This window comes from Capsaspora owczarzaki (genome assembly GCF_000151315.2).
Source record: "Capsaspora owczarzaki ATCC 30864 unplaced genomic scaffold supercont2.16, whole genome shotgun sequence".
Classification (NCBI taxonomy): domain Eukaryota; class Filasterea; order Ministeriida; family Capsasporidae; genus Capsaspora; species Capsaspora owczarzaki.
Window position 1 is genome coordinate 95,211 of NW_011887307.1, and position 18,201 is coordinate 113,411.

The 18,201-nt window shown below is 53.8% G+C and overlaps 4 protein-coding genes across 4 annotated transcripts; 2 read left to right on the forward strand and 2 right to left on the reverse strand.

Moving 5' to 3' along the window:
• Window positions 1-34: 34 nt before the first annotated feature.
• Window positions 35-1,635, reverse strand: CAOG_07767 (hypothetical protein). Its single transcript, XM_004342791.2, has 4 exons — window positions 899-1,635; window positions 663-797; window positions 474-517; window positions 35-377 (listed from the first exon to the last, which is right to left on the reverse strand). The coding sequence occupies exons 1-4, from the start codon at window positions 1,549-1,551 to the stop codon at window positions 187-189; spliced, it is 1,023 nt and encodes a 340-aa protein (XP_004342840.1). The 5' UTR covers window positions 1,552-1,635; the 3' UTR covers window positions 35-186.
• A 180-nt stretch (window positions 1,636-1,815) lies between these two features.
• Window positions 1,816-6,698, forward strand: CAOG_07768 (hypothetical protein). The gene is made up of 4 exons (XM_004342792.2): window positions 1,816-2,615; window positions 3,404-3,492; window positions 3,571-6,446; window positions 6,527-6,698. The coding sequence occupies exons 1-4, from the start codon at window positions 1,985-1,987 to the stop codon at window positions 6,558-6,560; spliced, it is 3,630 nt and encodes a 1,209-aa protein (XP_004342841.1). The 5' UTR covers window positions 1,816-1,984; the 3' UTR covers window positions 6,561-6,698.
• Window positions 6,699-6,994: 296 nt separating this feature from the next.
• CAOG_07769 (carboxyl transferase) lies at window positions 6,995-9,112 on the reverse strand (the record flags this gene model as incomplete). The annotated part of the gene is made up of 4 exons (XM_004342793.2): window positions 6,995-8,182; window positions 8,302-8,409; window positions 8,506-8,762; window positions 9,097-9,112. 4 exons carry the CDS (start codon window positions 9,110-9,112, stop codon window positions 6,995-6,997), a joined length of 1,569 nt encoding a protein of 522 aa, XP_004342842.2.
• A 1,503-nt stretch (window positions 9,113-10,615) lies between these two features.
• CAOG_07770 (propionyl-CoA carboxylase) lies at window positions 10,616-13,826 on the forward strand (the record flags this gene model as incomplete). The annotated part of the gene is made up of 7 exons (XM_004342794.2): window positions 10,616-10,651; window positions 10,866-11,256; window positions 11,424-12,270; window positions 12,440-12,929; window positions 13,052-13,303; window positions 13,459-13,599; window positions 13,674-13,826. 7 exons carry the CDS (start codon window positions 10,616-10,618, stop codon window positions 13,824-13,826), a joined length of 2,310 nt encoding a protein of 769 aa, XP_004342843.2.
• Window positions 13,827-18,201: the final 4,375 nt, after the last annotated feature.

Genomic DNA, 18,201 nt, shown 5'->3' on the forward strand with positions numbered 1-18,201 from the left:
CGGAAGAAATATCGGCAAAAAAAATGAGCAAAATGACAAAAACAGGCCAAACAGGGAGGAAATTGGACTGAGCGCACTTTTTTTTTTCTTTTTGGTCGACTTGTACAAAGAGTCAACACAGTTGGAACTTTTGGCACGCTTCGACCACAGAAGCACCCAAAGAACTATTCACACGCAGAAGATGTTCTAGTCGCGCTTCTGCTGCTGTCGATGGGCAGATCGGACGACGTGGTTCATGAACAAGTAGGCGCCAGTCCAGACAATGCGGGAGATTGGCAAAATGGCAAGATCAAGGAAGACGTTGAGCGGGGAAGCGTTGGAGCCCGATTGGATGCGTGCCAGCTCGGAAAGTGGATCGGCAGTCACGGCATCGTTGCCTGCCCGAGAAGGGAAACGAAAATGTCAAAAGCGCCTGAGTTGCAAGATTTTTCTTCAAAGGCCTTTCATGCAGTTTCGAAGAACGATGGTCTTACCACTGGCAAGGCCTTCCATGAGAATCGCCGCAGCCTGGTCGGGCCTACAACGCAACCAACACGAGCTGCTGTGAGAACAGTGTTTCTCGCCGCCCCCGCCCCCATCTTCTCCGGTTCCTCGCAGATCGTTCTCTCTTGACATAATCACTGGTATCAACAAAAGTACAACCAGTACACGTCGAAACGTACGTCAGAATACCCGAAGAGCCTTCAATTTCGGCCGTCACCTTCGGCTTGGTCTTGTTCTCCTCGACAAAGCCAGGCGTGTCCATATTGGGAGGATAGTACACACAGACGCGGACGCCGTCCGCTACGAGCTCGTTGCTAGCACGCCGAGTGACAACAAAAGCCAAACAGAGAAAAACAGACATGAGAGATTGAATGGCACGATTTTGCTAACGACATTGTTATTGTGTGTGTGTTACCGAAGCGCCTCTGCAAAGCCGCGTTGTGCCCACTTGGACGCGCAGTAGCCGGCATAGCCGTAGAAGCAGGTGAGACCGCAACCCGAGTTGACAAAGACGAGCGTGCGGCCCTTGGCGGAGCTTGCCAGCATACCGGGCACAACGGCCTTGGCAGCGTGGACGCACCCGTGGTGGTTGAGGTCCATCATGCGCTTGATGTCGTCAACGGACTGGTCGACAAACCGGCCCGGCATGGCGGATCCCGCGCACGCAACGAGCGTGTGAACTGGCTGCTTGAAGTGGGCGGCGGCCTGCGCGACGGCCTTCTCGACCTGCTCGAACTGGGTGACGTCGCACGCCAGGGGCAGCACGCGATCTGCCACGTTGCCTGGTGAGGCGGAGCAGCGCTTGACAATCTCGGCCTTGGCCTGGTTGAGCACGTCCAGCTTGCGCGAGACGATCGTGACGTTCGCTCCGAGGCGCGCAAAGCTGGCTGCGAGCGACAGGCCCAGTCCCTGGCTGCCACCGGTGATGAAGACGTGCTGGCCGCGGAAGTGCGCGAGGCCCGGGCGTGCGACGAGGCGGCGGTAGAGCCAGCTCAGCGCAACCAGGCTCGCATAGATGAGAACACCGTTCGCAAGGGTGCTGTCAAAGGGCAGCAGCCATCCGAGCATGATTGTTGAAAAATAAAAGTGGGAAGGGGGGTTTGGAAAATAAAACAAAGGGAGTGAAGTCAAGTGAAGGACGACTGGTTTTGCATTGGAAATTGAATGGAAATGGGTTTTGTATGGAAGTTGCATTGAGTTGAACATGGCCAGTACATGTATCGTGCATCACCGCATCAATCCAACGAAACTCTTCCACATGTGTGCAATGCGAGTGAAATTACGCATTCAGCTCAAAATCTCAGTTCTCAAGCTTCAGTTTCAGTCTTTTTTATTTCTTATTTTCTCAGAGCTCGTCATTTTTTTTATCTGTTTTTGTTTCTATCTGTTTTGCAGCTCTTCTCTTGACAAACACGCCTGCTCAGCAACACAACACTAGAACACTGACGATCGAAGGAACAAAGGTCGAAGCAGCAGCAGCGAAAAAAACGGATACAGTGTGATGGTGAAATCCAACCCCGCCGCGCACCACACGCCAATAGCAGCAACGCCTGCAGCCCACCGTGATGGTGCAACAGCAGCTGCAGGGGCGTCGGCGTCGGCGTCGGCGTCGGCGTCGGTCGAGCAGCGATTGCTGGCTGCCGCGCGAACAATGAGCGCAGAGCACGTCGCCGCAGTGACTGCAGTGCCGACGGGCCCGTCGCTCGATCGGCTTGCCAGGATGGCCTGCTCGCACAAGAAGATGAGCCGTGCGATGCGCGACCGGCTGCGCATGGCAATGGAGGTCGCTGCAGCCATTGGGATTAAGATTGGCGGGCGCAACATCCCGCTCCAGCCAGCCAGCTCCAGCACCAGCGGCAGTACCAGTGCTAGCAATAGCAAATCATCACGCACAACAGCAGCAGCAACAGCAGCAGCAGCAGCAGCAGGAACAGGCAGCTCGAGTACCAAGGGCTCAGGAGCGTCGTCCTCTGCTGCCGCAGCCGCCCGCCGTCCGTCCGGCCACAGCGAGGCTGTCGAGGTGTTTAGCATGGCGCTGATCTCGCAGATGACTGTGCCGGATGACAAGGTGCTCGAGGACACGATTGTCGTCTCGGACAAGTGGCGCAACGAGTACAACAACCCCGTCCAAGGTAAAGCAAGAGTTGGTCCACAAGCAAGACCCCTCGCTTGGTTTGTTACCAAAGGGGGGGGGCATGCTGAACTTGGCTGATGTGGATGTGGCTGGAGGAAGGGGAGGAAGGGAGGGTCGAGGTCGAGGTTTGAGTGAGTGAGGTTGCGCCTGGGTTTCCAAACGGTGCTCTCCAGCCGCCCAAAACCAGACCAACAGCAGGACTTTCGAGTGCTTTGTCAACCGTGCGAAAGTGCGAAACAGCGAATCGATGGCGGGCAAAAAGCAGGCAGCGCTGTTCAACGGGGGAAAAAAAAAAAAAAAAAAAAAAAAAAAAAAAAAAAAAAAAAAAAAAAATTTTTCTAATGCAAATTCAAACAAAAAAAACGGGATTTATTGGATTTTTCATTGGTTCATTGGATTTTCCATTGGCAATGGTTTTTCAGCAAAAAAAAAAAAAAAAAAAAAAAAGTCGAAGAATCCAATGATAGGTTGTCTTTTCCAACCTGATGTCGTGAGGGACTCCCAGTCGACCCATATGGGCCACTGTGTTTGTGGTTTGACACTGGGCATGAGGACCTGGTCGCTGCGGGTCTGGTCGCTGGCTTTGTGCTGGCGGGGGAAAAAAAAAAAAAAAAAAAAAAAAAACGATCTCGCTGCTTTTTCAAATTTTTCCCGCCAAAATGCAGCTTGTTCGAACTTTCCTTTTCGCAGAGATTCGGCGTTGGCTTTTTGTTGAATCAACTCATCGTCTCCATCATTGGCATTTAACGTCCGAATTTTTGCTTGATTTTTTTTGTTCTGGAACAGTCCCGTCAACTTCAGTATTTCCAGCGGTCGTCATGGCGCCTGGCACGCTGCATGACGCTTTGGAGGCAGCCGGTGCAACGAAATCAAGGGTATGGGTCGCCATTTCATTTGTTTCTTGTATTTTGTACTAAAAAGTCAGGTGTCCTCACTTCCGACTGCCAAAACAGAAACGATGGGTCGCTGCGGCAACAACTCGTCCAACCAGCTCGGGGCATCCATACAAGCGCCCTCCAATGTATATCGAGTTTGAAAATGCACTGCACAACCCGTATGCCCTGTATGATCTCGACGAGACGGATACGGCATGGCTGGCACTGTTCAACAAGGAACGGCGGCGGGTAGAGTTCAATTTCGACCGCGTCACGCGCAATTCCGACGCACTACCACCACCTCCTCCTCCAGCAGCAGCAGCAGCGCAAGCGAACAAGTCATCGACCACGAATAATCGAAAGCGCCGGCGATCCAGCTCTGCGGAAGCCGATGACGACGCGTCGCCAGATCCACTTTTGGCGGCCGTGTCCTCGTTTGCTCACTCTGCCAAACTACGAGCCGCTGTCGCCGCGTCAAATGGTGCGCTTGTGGCGTCCAACCCAAACTACGTGCTCAGCACGCAAACGCTCGAGCAAATCATCTCCATGCTCGAAATGCAAGCCCACGGCAAACACGACTGGTCTCGTGTGCCCAAAGCCTTCCAGCCCGAATTTCTTGACGAAAACGGCGACGTGCTCGACGACCCCTACAACCTTTACGGCCAGAACGACGAGCCGGTGACGCACGACCTGCTGTTGCGATCGGCCACGGGCGATGTCACCTTCAACGACGACGCCAGCTCCACAGCCGACTCGGCGACAGCCAAAGATCGCGAGTACCAGCGAGCGATTTTGGCCAACATCCGCGGCGCGGCTCGGGGCTACTCCCAGCAGCGAGCATCGACACACAGCAACAGCAACAGCAACGCAACTGCTCGCCGACCTCCAAGCGCTTCGCCACGAAAAAAGACGTCTGCCGTCGCACCCGCGCCGACGACTCCCTCGCGTGCCACTACGCCTGGCAACGCAAACCGCGTTCGTGCTTTGGCCAGCGCTGTCGACGACGACTCGGCGCGGTACATGCTCTCGCCTCAAACGCTCTTCCAGCTCCAGCGCAGCAGCAACAGCGCCGCCACTAGCAAGACCGCTGCACGCTCGATCGCCAGCAGTATTCGGAGCCATCCCATCCACAACGACGACAATGAGCAGGACGATGATGATGCTGGCAGCACCAGCAGCAGCAATGTTTCCGATCACATTGATGTCGTTGGTAGTGGCGCTGAAGACGACTTTGACGACGACCTGAACTTGCGCGCCGACCAGCAGCCCAACGCAGGCTATGAGGATGATGACGACGATGACGACGATGATGCTGATGATGATTCCGACGATGACGAGAACGACCAGTTTGATTCGCCTGAAACAAAGTACAAGCTGCCAGAAGAGTACACGTTTGGCGAGCAGCTAGACGACGACGACGAGGAGGAGGAGGATGGCAACGAGAGCACTACCAGTGGCCTGGCAGACGTCGAAGACGACGACGAAGACAACGACGACGGCAGCAACCTTGGCGACAACGAGACCGCCATGGACGAGGACGATGGTGTTCGCTACGTCCTCGGCTCTAGCGACGACAGCAATCAACCTCACGGCGTCTCCCGTTGGATGGCCGGCTTCTTGGACCTCGCCAGCGTGGTGCATGGCACCGTCCCCACAGCATCCAGCCGTCACATCCGGATGAGCAAAAAGCACACCAAACAACAAGCACAACGAGAGCGCAAGTTCCTCATGGCTAGCAAGCGCATTCGATTGTCAGAGCCCGACGCCGCGCAAGAAATGCTGCAGCCCTTCCTTCCAGCGGCGCAGCCAGACACCCTGGCTGCTACGAACACGGTCGAATACGTGGATGCGGCCTTTTTCCATTTTCTCGGCCCGTCCGCCTACGTGTGCAAGGCCGAAAACTGCCCAATGTCCATCAACGCGCTCACGTCCCACTCGACACACAACATGGCCACCACTCTGCCATGGCGGGTGCGACTCGAGTTTCCCTTCCGAACCGCGCTCCTTCCTCCCACCTGCGAGCACGAGCTGTTGCGCTTTGTGCGCGTTGGTCACATTGCTGTCAAGACGCGCGCTCCACTTGACGTGGTGCTTGCTGTCGTGGCGTTCTGGATTGAAAAGAAGCGAGCCAGGAACGGCCACCCGCTCTTGCCAGCACTTCGTCGACCCACGCTGATTGACCGCTACCACGCACTGGCATTGGACGGCACTGAGCGTCGCATCCTGCGCGCCGACATTCGCCGCGACCTCGAGCAGCTGCGCGTCTTGTGCGATCGCGTCAAGCGTCGCGAGAAGCTCAAGTTTGACTTGATGACGACGCATTTGGACATGTTCCAGCGGATGGTCCAGCTCCTCGCGCCCGAGCACGCCCATCTTGTCGAGACGGAGTTTGACGCCGACTACCGAAAAGCAGCGGATTTAGCATTCGCCGCGGCGGCTGCCGCTGCAGCCAACTCGCGAGGACAGGTAACGTCCGACAGCGACAGCCATCATGATCAAGATGATGAGAGCGAGAGCGATTCAGTCGAGCCAGAAGAGTCCGACCAGCACTCTGTCGGCGTCAGTGCGTCCAAATCCAAGATGAAACGACCGTCCTCGCCCAATACAAAGACACCCACGACAAAGCCGTTGCCGCATCATCATCGCAACAACAACAGCAGTACACCAGCTTCCCTGAGTCGTCGGCAAGCCGTCACGACACCAGCAGTTACAACCTCAACACAAGCAACCCCGTCACGCAAGGGTCTGACGCCTCAACATTTGAAACAGCTGGGCAATGATCTTGACAAGCGATCCGCCAAGCTCTCCAACGGCACTCACCACCCCCAACACCACACAGACTCGCCACCGCGACGCTCTGTTCGCGCTGCAAGTGAAGCTGGCAGCTTGGACGAGCGTCGTAGTACGGATTTGAATGGACAGCCAATTGCACGCCGCCTTCGCGACCGTCCTAGGTATGTAGCACATGCAGACTGTTGAGATGCTTTGTTACACAGGTCAAATCTAACCGTGAGTGATTTTTTTGCCCGCACAGTGATGATCCGCAACGCAATTGCTGCATTCAGTAGTATCTCCAGCAACATTTGTATCATTATCGCTTCAAAATCTCATTGCTTTGCTAGGTTGCTCAACATGTACCTTGTCTCGTTGGAAACGAAGAATAAAACAAGGAGAAACTTCAGATTTGTGACAAGAAAGGAATGCACACCCAAACGATCAAAATTGGCGACCAGCAACAAGGCCGCCTTTGTGCGAAATTTAGAGCGGGATGTTGCCGTGCTTCTTCTTGTGGCCCTGGTAATCCTTGGTGTCGAGCACAGTGAGATCCTCAATGATTCGCTCGCGAGTAGTCGACGGAGTGATGATGTCGTCGATGAAGCCTCGCTGAGCAGCGGGGAAGGGGTTGGAGAACTTTTCAATGTACTCCTTCTCGGAAGCAGCTGTGTGAGGGCAGAGGCGGAGAGAAACAAATAGTGAGTCGCTGTCACAACAACAATCAACCTCAAAACAAACCCAAAAAAAAAAAAAGCAAAAGAACTCTCTGGCGCTTACCCATATCCTTCTGGCCGCGGAAAATGATGGAGACGGCGCCCTTGGCACCCATGACTGCAATCTCAGCGTTGGGCCAGGCATAGTTAACATCACCGCGAAGGTGCTTGGAGCTCATGACATCGTAAGCACCACCGTACGCCTTGCGCGTGATGACGGTGATCTTTGGCACGGAGGCTTCGGCGTAGGCGTACAGGAGCTTGGCGCCGTGGCGGATGATGCCGCCGTACTCTTGGGCGGTGCCGGGGAGGAAGCCGGGGACGTCGACAAAGGTGATGATCGGGATGTTGAAGGCGTCGCAGAAGCGGACGAAACGAGCGCCCTTGACGGACGAGTTGATGTCCAGGCAGCCAGACGCCTCGAGAGGCTGGTTGGCGACGATACCGACAGTTCGGCCATTCATGCGAGCAAAGCCAACAATGAGGTTCTTGGCATAGTCGGGCATGAGCTCAAAAAAGTGCTCAAAGTCGACGACCTTGTGGATGACCTCCTTCATGTCGTAGGGCTGAAGGCTGTCAGAGGGAATGAGCGTGTCGAGCGCAGGCACGGGGCGGCTGGGGTCGACGAGGGCGGTGGCGCGGACGGGGGCGGCGTCCTTGTTCGACAGCGGCAAAAAGTCGAAAAACTCGCGAAGTCGCTGGAGCGCCTCCATGTCGTTTTCAAAGGCGCGGTGGGCGACACCGGACTTGGCAGTGTGCGTCTTGGCACCACCGAGCTCCTCTTGGGTGACAGTTTCGTTGGTGACGGTCTTGACCACATCGGGACCAGTGACAAACATGTACGAGGTGTCGCGAACCATAAAGACAAAGTCGGTCATGGCCGGCGAGTAGACGGCGCCGCCTGCGCACGGGCCCATGATGACTGAGATTTGCGGGATGACGCCGGACGCATCGACGTTGCGCTGGAAAATGTCGGCATAGCCGGCGAGCGACTCGACGCCCTCCTGGATGCGAGCACCGCCAGAGTCGTTCAGGCCAATGACGGGCGCGCCCACAAGCAAGGCCTTGTCCATGATCTTGCAAATCTTCTTGGCGTGAGCGCTCGACAGCGAGCCGCCAAACACGGTGAAGTCCTGGCTGAACACGTAGACCAGGCGGCCGTTGATGCGGCCATGGCCAGTCACGACACCATCACCAGTGTACTACAAGGAGATGAGGTTGAGGTGGGGGGGGCAGTGTGATTCGGGTGAGCAACGGCACGGTTTTTTTTGTTTTTTCGTTTGTTTTTTTGTTTTTCGCATTTATGGCTTTTTGTTGTTACCTTTTGCATGCCGAAATCGGTGCAGTTGTGCTCGGCAAACATGTCGTACTCACGGAACGACCCGGGATCCAGCAAGACCTCCAGACGCTCGCGAGCGGTGAGCTTGCCCTGCAAAAGCAAATCGAACAGAAACAAGCGTGAGCTTCCACACGAGCCGCCTCATCTTGTCCCATATGCCACTATTGCAATGGGATGAGCACAAACCTGCTTGTGTTGCTTGTCGATGCGATCCTGACCACCGCCGAGCTTGGCGGCAGTGACCTTCTCGGCGATGCGCTCCTGGATGGAGCGGCCCTCCTGAGCGGCGCGAGCGACCGACGCCGCAGTGGCGATCGATCGAGCCTGCTGTGGTGCGCTGACACCAGCAGACACGGCAGCGGCGGCCTTGACTGCAGCCACCGGCGCCGCAGTGCACGCAGCAGCGCGAGTCACGGCAGCGGAAGACACGAGTGTGCGACCTGCCAGAATTCAAGCGGGTGAGTGAGCAGATTCACGGGGTCAAGCATCCCCGCCCCAACGCAATGCTCGTGCGTTTTGGAACGTGCGTTTTGGAACGAGCGTCAGGCCAGACAGTGTGTGAGACAGGCAGTGCGAGAGACAGAGCGACAGAGAGACAGAGACGAAGGCAAAAAAAAAAAAAAAAAAAAAAAAAGCGAGATCTCAATGCAATTGCAATGGGAGCTTTTCACTGAGTGATCATCAAACACAGTGCATCATTCCCTTAATGCTCTCTCTCTCTCGCTCTCTTTCTCTCTTGCTTCTCTCTTGTTGTTCTATGCTTCCGATGATGCACACTCGATGCGTTGCTCATATCTGCCTTTTGAAGCCCGTGCGCTCAGTGCTAAAAATCACGACTTTTTTTTTTTTTTCTTTTTTTTTTTTTTCAATGCGCGAACTCAGCATTGTTTCCGTTTTGAAAGAGTGACAATGCGTTATTGCATTTTTGAACGAGTAGGTTTTTTTTTTTTTTAGTTTGTTCGCCTCTTCTTTCAATTTCAGTGATCAAGTCGGATTTTTGTTTTTGTAATGTGAGCAAGACACAGCTCGGAACCGGAAGATCAACCAAAAAAAAATAATAATAAAATAAAAAAAAAAAGCGGCAGACTCAAACAAACCTGGTTATCTGCGTGGTTTTTGTTCAAAGCCAAGACATTATTATTTGGAACGTGTGCCGTGATTTTTCCGTCTGACGCCCGTTTTTTTGTTTCGCTTTGCTGTGCTTTGCTTTGCGACGATCGCCAGCGAATCCACACCAAGACAAAGCTTCTGGTTGTCTTTTCTCCTCGGGTGTCAATCACCTCCCTCCGTGCGTCACTGCTTCTCTCTCTTTTTGCGTCTCTATCCATTCGATAACCCGTCCGATTGTGGACAAGATTGCTTTTTCGGCTGAATCATGTGCAGTCACGCTTTTCAACTCTTCGCTTTTTTTTTTTTTTTTTTTTTGGTTGGTTTTTTTTTTTTTTTTTGTGATTGTTTTTGTATTTCTGTTTCGATCGCGTTGTCGTTCGTTGTTGAAAGTGGGCAGCGATCGTTTTGCACTTTTTGCTTCGTGCTGAACCTTAGCAGTGGGGTGGGGGTACGAGTGTGCTTGCACTGTGGCAAAGGTGTGAATGAATCCAACCAATCTACTACTGCTGCTGCTGCTGAACCCTCGTCTCGCCGTTCGGTCCTCAGCCCTCCCAAACGAGCCGCTTGCCATCCATCGGATGCTGAATCGTCGATAGCCGATGCCTGCAGCACGGCATGCTCGTGCTATGTGCACCGCGATTCGCTCTCGAGCAAAAGAGCGCTCCTCCGTTTCTTTGTGTTCATTCTCCACACGCTTTGTCGTGCCCCGTCTGGTCGGCAGTCGTTCACTCGTGTCATTGTTGTCATTGTCACTCCCATGCCTTTTCAGCTCTCCCGTCTCAGCCGCCCTTCCGCCCTTGACTCTGCAGTCACTTTGCTTTGGCTTCATTGCATCTTTTTTATTTCTTTTTTTTTTTCTTTTTTCCTTGCATTTTCCATGTGCCTTCGCTTGCTCATTTCGCTCTCGACACACACTCTCTCTCTCGTTCCTCATCCGGAGATCACTCTCTCTCCAAGCAGTCCCACTGGGCTTGCTCGCGTTTCCGTTGACTGCGCATCCCGATCGTTCCCTTCCATTGCGCAGACAAAGCTGCGATCCCTTCTCTTTTTTTTTTTTTTTTTTTTTTTTTTTTTTTTTTTTTTTTTTTTTTTGATGGATTTCCATTCATTCACTCACATTTTTGTTTGATTACTTGCCATTTGTCATTGTAACAGATCTCTGAGTTTTCATCAAAGCTAAATAGCAATGAGCATGCTCAACATGAACTTTTTGCTGTCCGTTGTCCGTTGGACCCACCATCGGCATCTGTGTTGTGCGCAAGGCCCGACTTGGCGCTGTACGTCGCTCGATTGCTCATGCATTTCTCAGAAATGATGGTTGAAAAGGCCCTTTGTCCCATCAGGGGGTTTGTTGCAAGTTTACGCCTTTACGCCATCAATGCACTCACCTTCTTGATGGGCTTTTCTTTTTTTTTTTTTTGGATCGTTTTCGCTAGGGCGTGGCTGCTGCCGTCTTGCCTGTGCGCTCGTTCCACGCCACCCAAGCCTCGTTCGGTGGTGGTCACAGTGCCGACCAGTCGCCGACTGCCCCGAAGCATGCCGTCCGCACAAAGCGCCCGGACATTGCCAACCCGCCCAAGCACGAGCTGTTCAACAAGATTCTCATCGCCAACCGTGGTGAGATTGCTTGCCGTATCATGCGCACCTGCAAGCGCCTTGGTATTCAAACGGTGGCCGTCCACTCTGAGGTGGATGCCCAAACTCTGCATGTTCAGCTTGCTGATGAGGCGTACTGCGTCGGCCCTGCCCCGACCAACGATTCGTACCGCAACGCGACCGCCATCATTGATGCCGTTCGTCAAAGTGGTGCTCAGGCCGTCCACCCAGGTAACCACAGAACCGAAAAACATGTCCTGCTCGTTGTGTTTTTTTTTTTGGTTTTTTTTTGGGGGGGGGGGTTTCTTGGTTTTTTTTTTTAATTTTGGCTGTTCTTCGTTCATCATTCCTTCGACTTGTCGTCTCACTGTCTCGTTCATTTGTTTGGGTCGCTGCAGGCTATGGTTTCCTCTCCGAGAACAACCATTTTGCCGCTCAGCTCGAGCAGCTTGGCGTGACCTTCATTGGCCCGCACTCTGGCGCCATTGACGCCATGGGTGACAAGATTCACAGCAAGATTCTTGCCACCGAGGCCAAGGTCAACGTCATTCCCGGCTATAACGGCGTTGTGAAGGACGCCGATCATGCCATCAAGATTGCGCAGGAGATTGGCTATCCAGTCATGGTGAAGGCTTCTGGCGGCGGCGGTGGCAAGGGCATGCGTGTTGCTTGGAATGACGAGGAGGTGCGCGAGGGTTTCAAGCTGTCGGCGGCCGAGGCCGCGTCGTCGTTTGGCGATGATCGTCTCTTTGTCGAAAAGTTCATCGACAACCCGCGCCACATTGAGATCCAGGTTCTTGGCGACAACCACGGCAACGTTGTCTACCTGAACGAGCGCGAGTGCTCCATCCAGCGCCGCAACCAAAAGGTCATTGAGGAGGCGCCCAGCAGCTTCATCGACCCTGAGACCCGCGCCAAGATGGGCCAGCAAGCCGTCATGCTCGCCAAGGCCGTCAAGTACAACTCTGCTGGCACGGTCGAAATGATGGTCGACTCGAAGCGCAACTTTTACTTTTTGGAAATGAACACTCGTCTCCAAGTCGAACACCCGATCACCGAGTACATTACTGGAGTCGATCTTGTCGAGCAAATGATCCGCTCTGCGGCCAATCGCCCCCTCTCGTTCACTCAAGCCGACGTCAAGCTGAACGGCTGGGCGTTCGAGTCGCGCGTCTACGCAGAAGACCCCACTCGCTTCCTTCCTTCCATTGGCAAGCTGCAAACCTATGCTGAGCCCGTGGATTAGTGAGCACTGGCATTGTTGATCGTGTTGTTGTTCTGCACAGGACCTAACTTGCATTTTTTTGGTTTGTGGCTTTTTTTTTTTTTTTTTCTGTGTTTCTTTTCTTTTCTTTCTGTGTTTCTTTTTTTTTTTTTTTTTTTTTTTTTTTGCTTGATTTGTTCAAACCAACAGCACTGGGCAAAACCTTGTTCGCTGCGACAGTGGCATTGTGGAAGGCAGCAACATCAGCATCTACTACGATCCCATGATCTGCAAGTTGATCACCTACGGCCCGGACCGTCAGTCGGCGCTGCAGACGATGCGCGAAGCTCTTGACAGCTACGTCATTCGTGGTGTCACGCACAACATTCCTATTCTGCGCGACATGATCGACCATCCTCGCTTCATCTCTGGCGACATCTCGACCAAGTTCATCCAAGAAGAGTACCCCACGGGCTTTGCCAAGCGAGAACTGAAGGATTTGCAGCTTCATCATCTCCTTAGCACGGCCGCTGCTCTCAAGGCGACCGAGCTTGTCGACAATGTGTCGTTCCAAAGCAAGGTTGCTCGTCAAGATGTCGTCTCCGAGGTCGCCTCTGGAGTTGAGGCGCAAGAGTACGTGGTTTTGCTCGATGGCGCCCCACATCGCATCATCCTTTCGTCCGTTGAAGGAATGTCTCAGGTATGGTCATGCAATACGGTTGTTTAGAGGGGGGGTGGATTTGTTGCTTTGTTTTGTTTGGTTGTTGTTTGGGGTGCTTGAATTTCGCTCACTGTTGAATGTGCTCCTGTATCTCGAGTCAGGTTGAGTTTGAGGATGGCTCGAAACTCGCAGTCTCTGAAGACAGCGAAGCACCCACCAACCATATCCGTGTCCGCCACTTTATTGTGGAGGAACCTTGTGAGCACGAGGACGAAGAGCTTGTCGACGAAACGGCTGCGGCTTCCGAGGATGTCGAGTTTGAAGACTCGCACGATCACATTTCTGATGTCGTCACCATCCAGAACCTTGGCTCCATCCCCGGCGGCTTCAAGATTGGCTATTTGGGCGGCGTGGTGAGAGTTTGCGTTCTGTTTTGTAGATTTCTTTTGTTCACGTCGGGTCGGTTTGCTGACATGGATTGTTTGTCTCTTTGGCTCTTTTTTTTTTTCTTGCTTTCGCTGCGGTTGGCATTGCTTGGGGTTTTTTGTTTCGGCGGTTTTACTTGCAGTACGATGTGGTCTTCCTGACACCTCGTGAGTACGAGCTGTCCAAGCTGATGCCCAAGAAGGCGAAGGCCGACACGAGCATGATGGTGGTTTCGCCCATGCCTGGCACTGTTGTGACGATTGCAGTGGCCGCTGGTGATTCTGTAAGGACGGCCTGCTCGCTTCAATGGTTGAGATGGAGGATGTGGGAACTGATCGAGCTTTGATGGATTGGCAGGTTGTCGCTGGTCAAGAGGTGGCAGTGGTGGAAGCCATGAAGATGCAAAACTCGCTTCGTGCTCAACGCACTGGCAAGATTAAGAAGGTTTTCGTCAAGCCAGGGCAAACCCTCGCCTCCGAGGAGCTCATTATGGAGTTTGAGAAGGAATGAGTGGAAATGCGAGCCGCCGACGCATGATTGACAATTTGCTCGTTGGTGTTTTGTCGTCTTGTTCTTGTTCTGATGCGCTCTCCAAGTTTCTCTTTCCCCCTCCCCTCTCCCCGTCTTCTTCTCACTTTGCCATTCTTATGTGTGCCTCGCCGATGTCTTTCAAAGAAACCAAATTGTCTCTCTCTCTCTTCTTCCTCGACTGGTTGTTCAGATTTCGATACATGCTCAAACACACAACAAAAGCGCTCGTTGCTGTTCGCTGCTGTGGCAACGAACATTAGCGTCGTCCTTGCTTTGGCAAAGAACAACCCAGCACGAGCCTGTTTGGGGTCCCGGACTGGACTACAGTACTCAGTTGTTAAGAAAGAAATGAGAGTTTGAAAACTACTAATCCCCCAAAAAAGTTCGTAGAGATTGCTAGTTCACCATGTTCCCTGCCTCCACGCGAGCCCGCTACTTTATTAATAAATGGGTGCTGTGTGGCTCACACTATTTTATCAAAAATCTGGCTCATCCAATGTGCATGTGAAGGAGGAGACGAGAAAAACTGCGATTTTTGTGAAGAAAAATCTGAAAATTTCTCTATTTTTTCAAAATTTGCGGTATAACCGCCCGTTCCACCCATTTCAATCCAACCAAACCACTTTAATAACAAACATAACCATGACTGACATCATAAAATGCATGGACGCTCTCGGAGATAGAGCTGATGAGGCGGATGTAATGTGTTGGACTGAGCACTTTGTCGCTCACGTTTCGGAAGCACTCTCAAACCACGACTTGGTCCGTCGTCACTGCACCTTGGTAGTTTTCTTTCCTGACCATGGTACATGAGTTTGCGGTATGATACAGGTCGGGGGAGTTGGGAGGCTAGTCGGGCACGTCGACTTTGTGGTTTTTCAACCACCTGGTCACAACCGCTTTCTTGTGCCAGGGCGCATTGGTTTGATGGAATATGAAGTTTTTACCCTCTGGTGATGTGCGACGGGCGTACTTCAACTCATCATTGAGAAAGGAGAGATAGGGGAACGAGTTCATGCGATCTCCGACCTCACGAAAGTGGACACGGCGAAACGAGAAATTTTTGGAAAATCGTCAGTTTGCCACCTTTCCACATTTCACTTGCGGCTGGACGACCCTGTGGTCGAGCAGCTGCCCGGTTTCATGCGCACATGTTTGAACACATGCGTTGCTATACCCGGACAGCAGTGTCGCCCAAGGAAATGACGTTGAGCCACTGCTTGGCGGCATAATGCAAATGCCGTTTGGCGAAGCACAAATCTTGTTTTGCTCGCATTTTCGGCGACCGCGACTTTTCGTACTTGACTCGGTACTTGAACCCCCGCCTACCCATTTCCTTTTGAGCATAAGCTGTAGATGACATCATTGTCGTCATTTTGAGGGTAAAAGCGGCGATCTCAGAGGCAATGGGGACTCGTCGGACTGAAATTGAGCTGGAAAAAGGGGGCCGTAACCTGGAGTTTTCAGCCATCAGCCAAAGCTCGGCTTGGTTGCAAACCTGCCGCCCGCCTTGTACACACGAGTGTACCTGAACATTCTTCGGTACTTCAGACCAATCTGGGCGGCGATGGCGGGCCGAGGGACGCTGTACTCTCATCGAGCATTCACGTTAGCACATATGATCTTAGGGCCCGGCCTTCCCTCTATCAACGGCACCAAACACGCCTTGTTGGGTTTTGGAAGTGATCCTAAGCACCTGTGCAGTGTGCGGGTAGAGGGTGGAGTGGAATGACGTGATTTTGGTGGTGGAAAGCATGAATTGATTGAGGTAACAGAAGAGTACTCCCAATATGAAGCTGCAAAATCGCCTCCGTCACGAGACGCTGTCCCCTCCTCTCTCCAATAAAATCTGAGTTGTTGTGCGTTAAAACCCCCACCTGTAGTCCGTGGATGACGGTAGACTCAGTGTAGGCTGCGCGACGGAGGGGGTTGTGGAGTGCGGTTCCCAAGCGCGCGCGACACACCTCACCGTGGTCCCTAGACAGCTCAACCGGCATGTTTAGCACGCGTTGGGAGGTCCACATCATGTACCAACTTCATCGTTTGAGTTGCGGGAGTCTTCTTTTTTTGAGCAAAAGCAAGAGCAATCATGAGCGGTGTCAGCAACGACGGAGCAACCAAGAACGCCAACACGGCGACCAAGCCCCCCGTGGGGCGCAGGGGCAGCAACCCTTCGAAACCCGGGGCGGTCCAGTCCACGCTGGAGGCGTTCATGGGGGGCAACGGAGGTGCTGGCGCGTCGAGTGGGCAGAACGACTCGCTGCCCACCCAAGACCACCAGATCGCGGTCCCGGACGGAATGGCTCAGCCGACGCCTACGGTCTCCCGTCCGCCGACGCCCCCCCCCCCGCAACTTGGTGGGCTCCTCGGGCCTGGCGGTACTGGACTCGACACCCGCCTCTGCGAGCTCTGCCCAGCTTCCCCCGCCCGGCCCTAGTGCCGAGGACGAGCCCCGCCCCCCGACGCGTGGCCCATCCCCGATGCGCACCGGCGAAATCTCCTACGCGGAGATAGTGGGGGCCACGCGAACGCAGCTGATGCAAACTGCGAGCAGCGAAGGAGCGGCGTCCTCCCACCGCTCTTCCGCCTTCCAGCCAGTCCACGCAACCCAGCAGGCCCAGTCGCAGGGTAGCCAGCAACCGCAGCGCGTGCAGCCGCAGCCCCAGCGGCAGGCGACGCCGGCAGCCTCGTCGTCATCCGCGCCCAGTGGCGAAGATGGCAGCAGTGCCAGGAAGCGGCCCCGCGTGGATGGCAGCACCGACGAGACTGAAGTGAACGAGCTCAGCCCCAATGTTGACATTGAGGCGAGCGCTAGCCGGACACAGCACAAGCAGCGCAAGGAAAACGAGCTCCAAGCGCGTATCAAAGCATCACGCGCACACAACAACGTCCTCATCCTCCCGCAGTTCCCGCGACCCACCACGCAAGCTGAAATGAAAAAGTTTGCGCAGCGGATCCAAGGAATCGCAAACACAAAGTACGTGGTGGAAATCGTCGAGATCTCCGCCAAGCTTGGGCGCATCAACTTGGTTTTCGAATCCGAGGAGCATGCGAACAAGATGGTGAACGAGCTCGTCGAGATCAACGGACAAAGCTACGATCTGGAAATGGCTGTCGAGGGCTTTACCATCTCTCTGACAGGCAACACAGCCAAGGTCGACGAACAAGCAATCCGGAACGCAATCGCGAAACAAGGACAAATCAACATCGACCGAGTCGGCTCGCCACGCCATTCGTACTGGCCCCTGCTACCGGGGGCGAAGCAACGAATGAAAAATGGCGAGATCAAGATACTACTCCAAGGCCAGGAAGGTTCCCGACCCACTCGACAGCGCTCAGAAGGCCTTTGCTGAGATGCTCAACAGAATGGGGGCTGGAGGACCTGTACGACGACGTGGACCCGCACGCCATCAGCTACACCTGGGCCAGGCCAACCCGCAACGCTTCGGACACCGATGGTGCTGTCGAGGAGCGCAGCCTCACGCGCATCGACTACATATTCGGCTCCAGCACGCTCCCGTTTCTGGCCACACAAGCCAGGATCAAAGAGTACAAGGACTCGGACCACCGTGCGGTGTGCGTCAGCTGCATGGGCACCAACGACCACACACGGCCTAGGGCCAAGTACAAATTCGATGCGCGACTGCTGCTGGACGCCGATTTCACCCACTACTGCGAGAGTGTCCTCATCAAGCTCGCGCGAGACGGCGCTCCGGAAGCTGGATGGGATCTGGCAAAGAAGCAGATCATGAGCCGCGCTCGTCAACTGAGCACCGACCGTGACCAGAACGCCAAGAGACAGCAGGAGTTACTTGAGACGGAGCTTCGCATGACGGAAAGAAGTATGGCAGAACTACGGATCCAAGGTGGCAACACCAAAGAGCTGGAACGCTGCAGAACACGACTGGAAAGCGAGCTCCACGCACTGCTGAACGAGCGCGCCGAGGCCGCACGCATTCGAACGGCGCGGAGATGGCGGCTCGAGAACGAACGCAACTCCAAGCTCTTCTTTTCACTCGAGAAGGAAGCGCAACGGGCACTCACCATCCCCAGCCTGAAGGTAGGCGACACGGTTGTTGTTAGGATCCCGGACTGGACAGAGAAGGGTACTCAGGTGTTGGCGCAAGACAGGACAAGGAATTGGGGATTTTGGGGATTTAATAAAGACAAGACAAGAAAGGATCCAAATCGAATCAGGTTGATCAAATTTTGACGACTGACAGGCAAACATATTTGTCATCATCAAATCAGAAAATCAGACAAGACAAATCAGAGCAAGACAGAAGAAAATCAGGAAGAAAAGACAAGGGTGGGAAAACATGCAAGAAATCATTCAAAGTGGCAGGTTGCATCC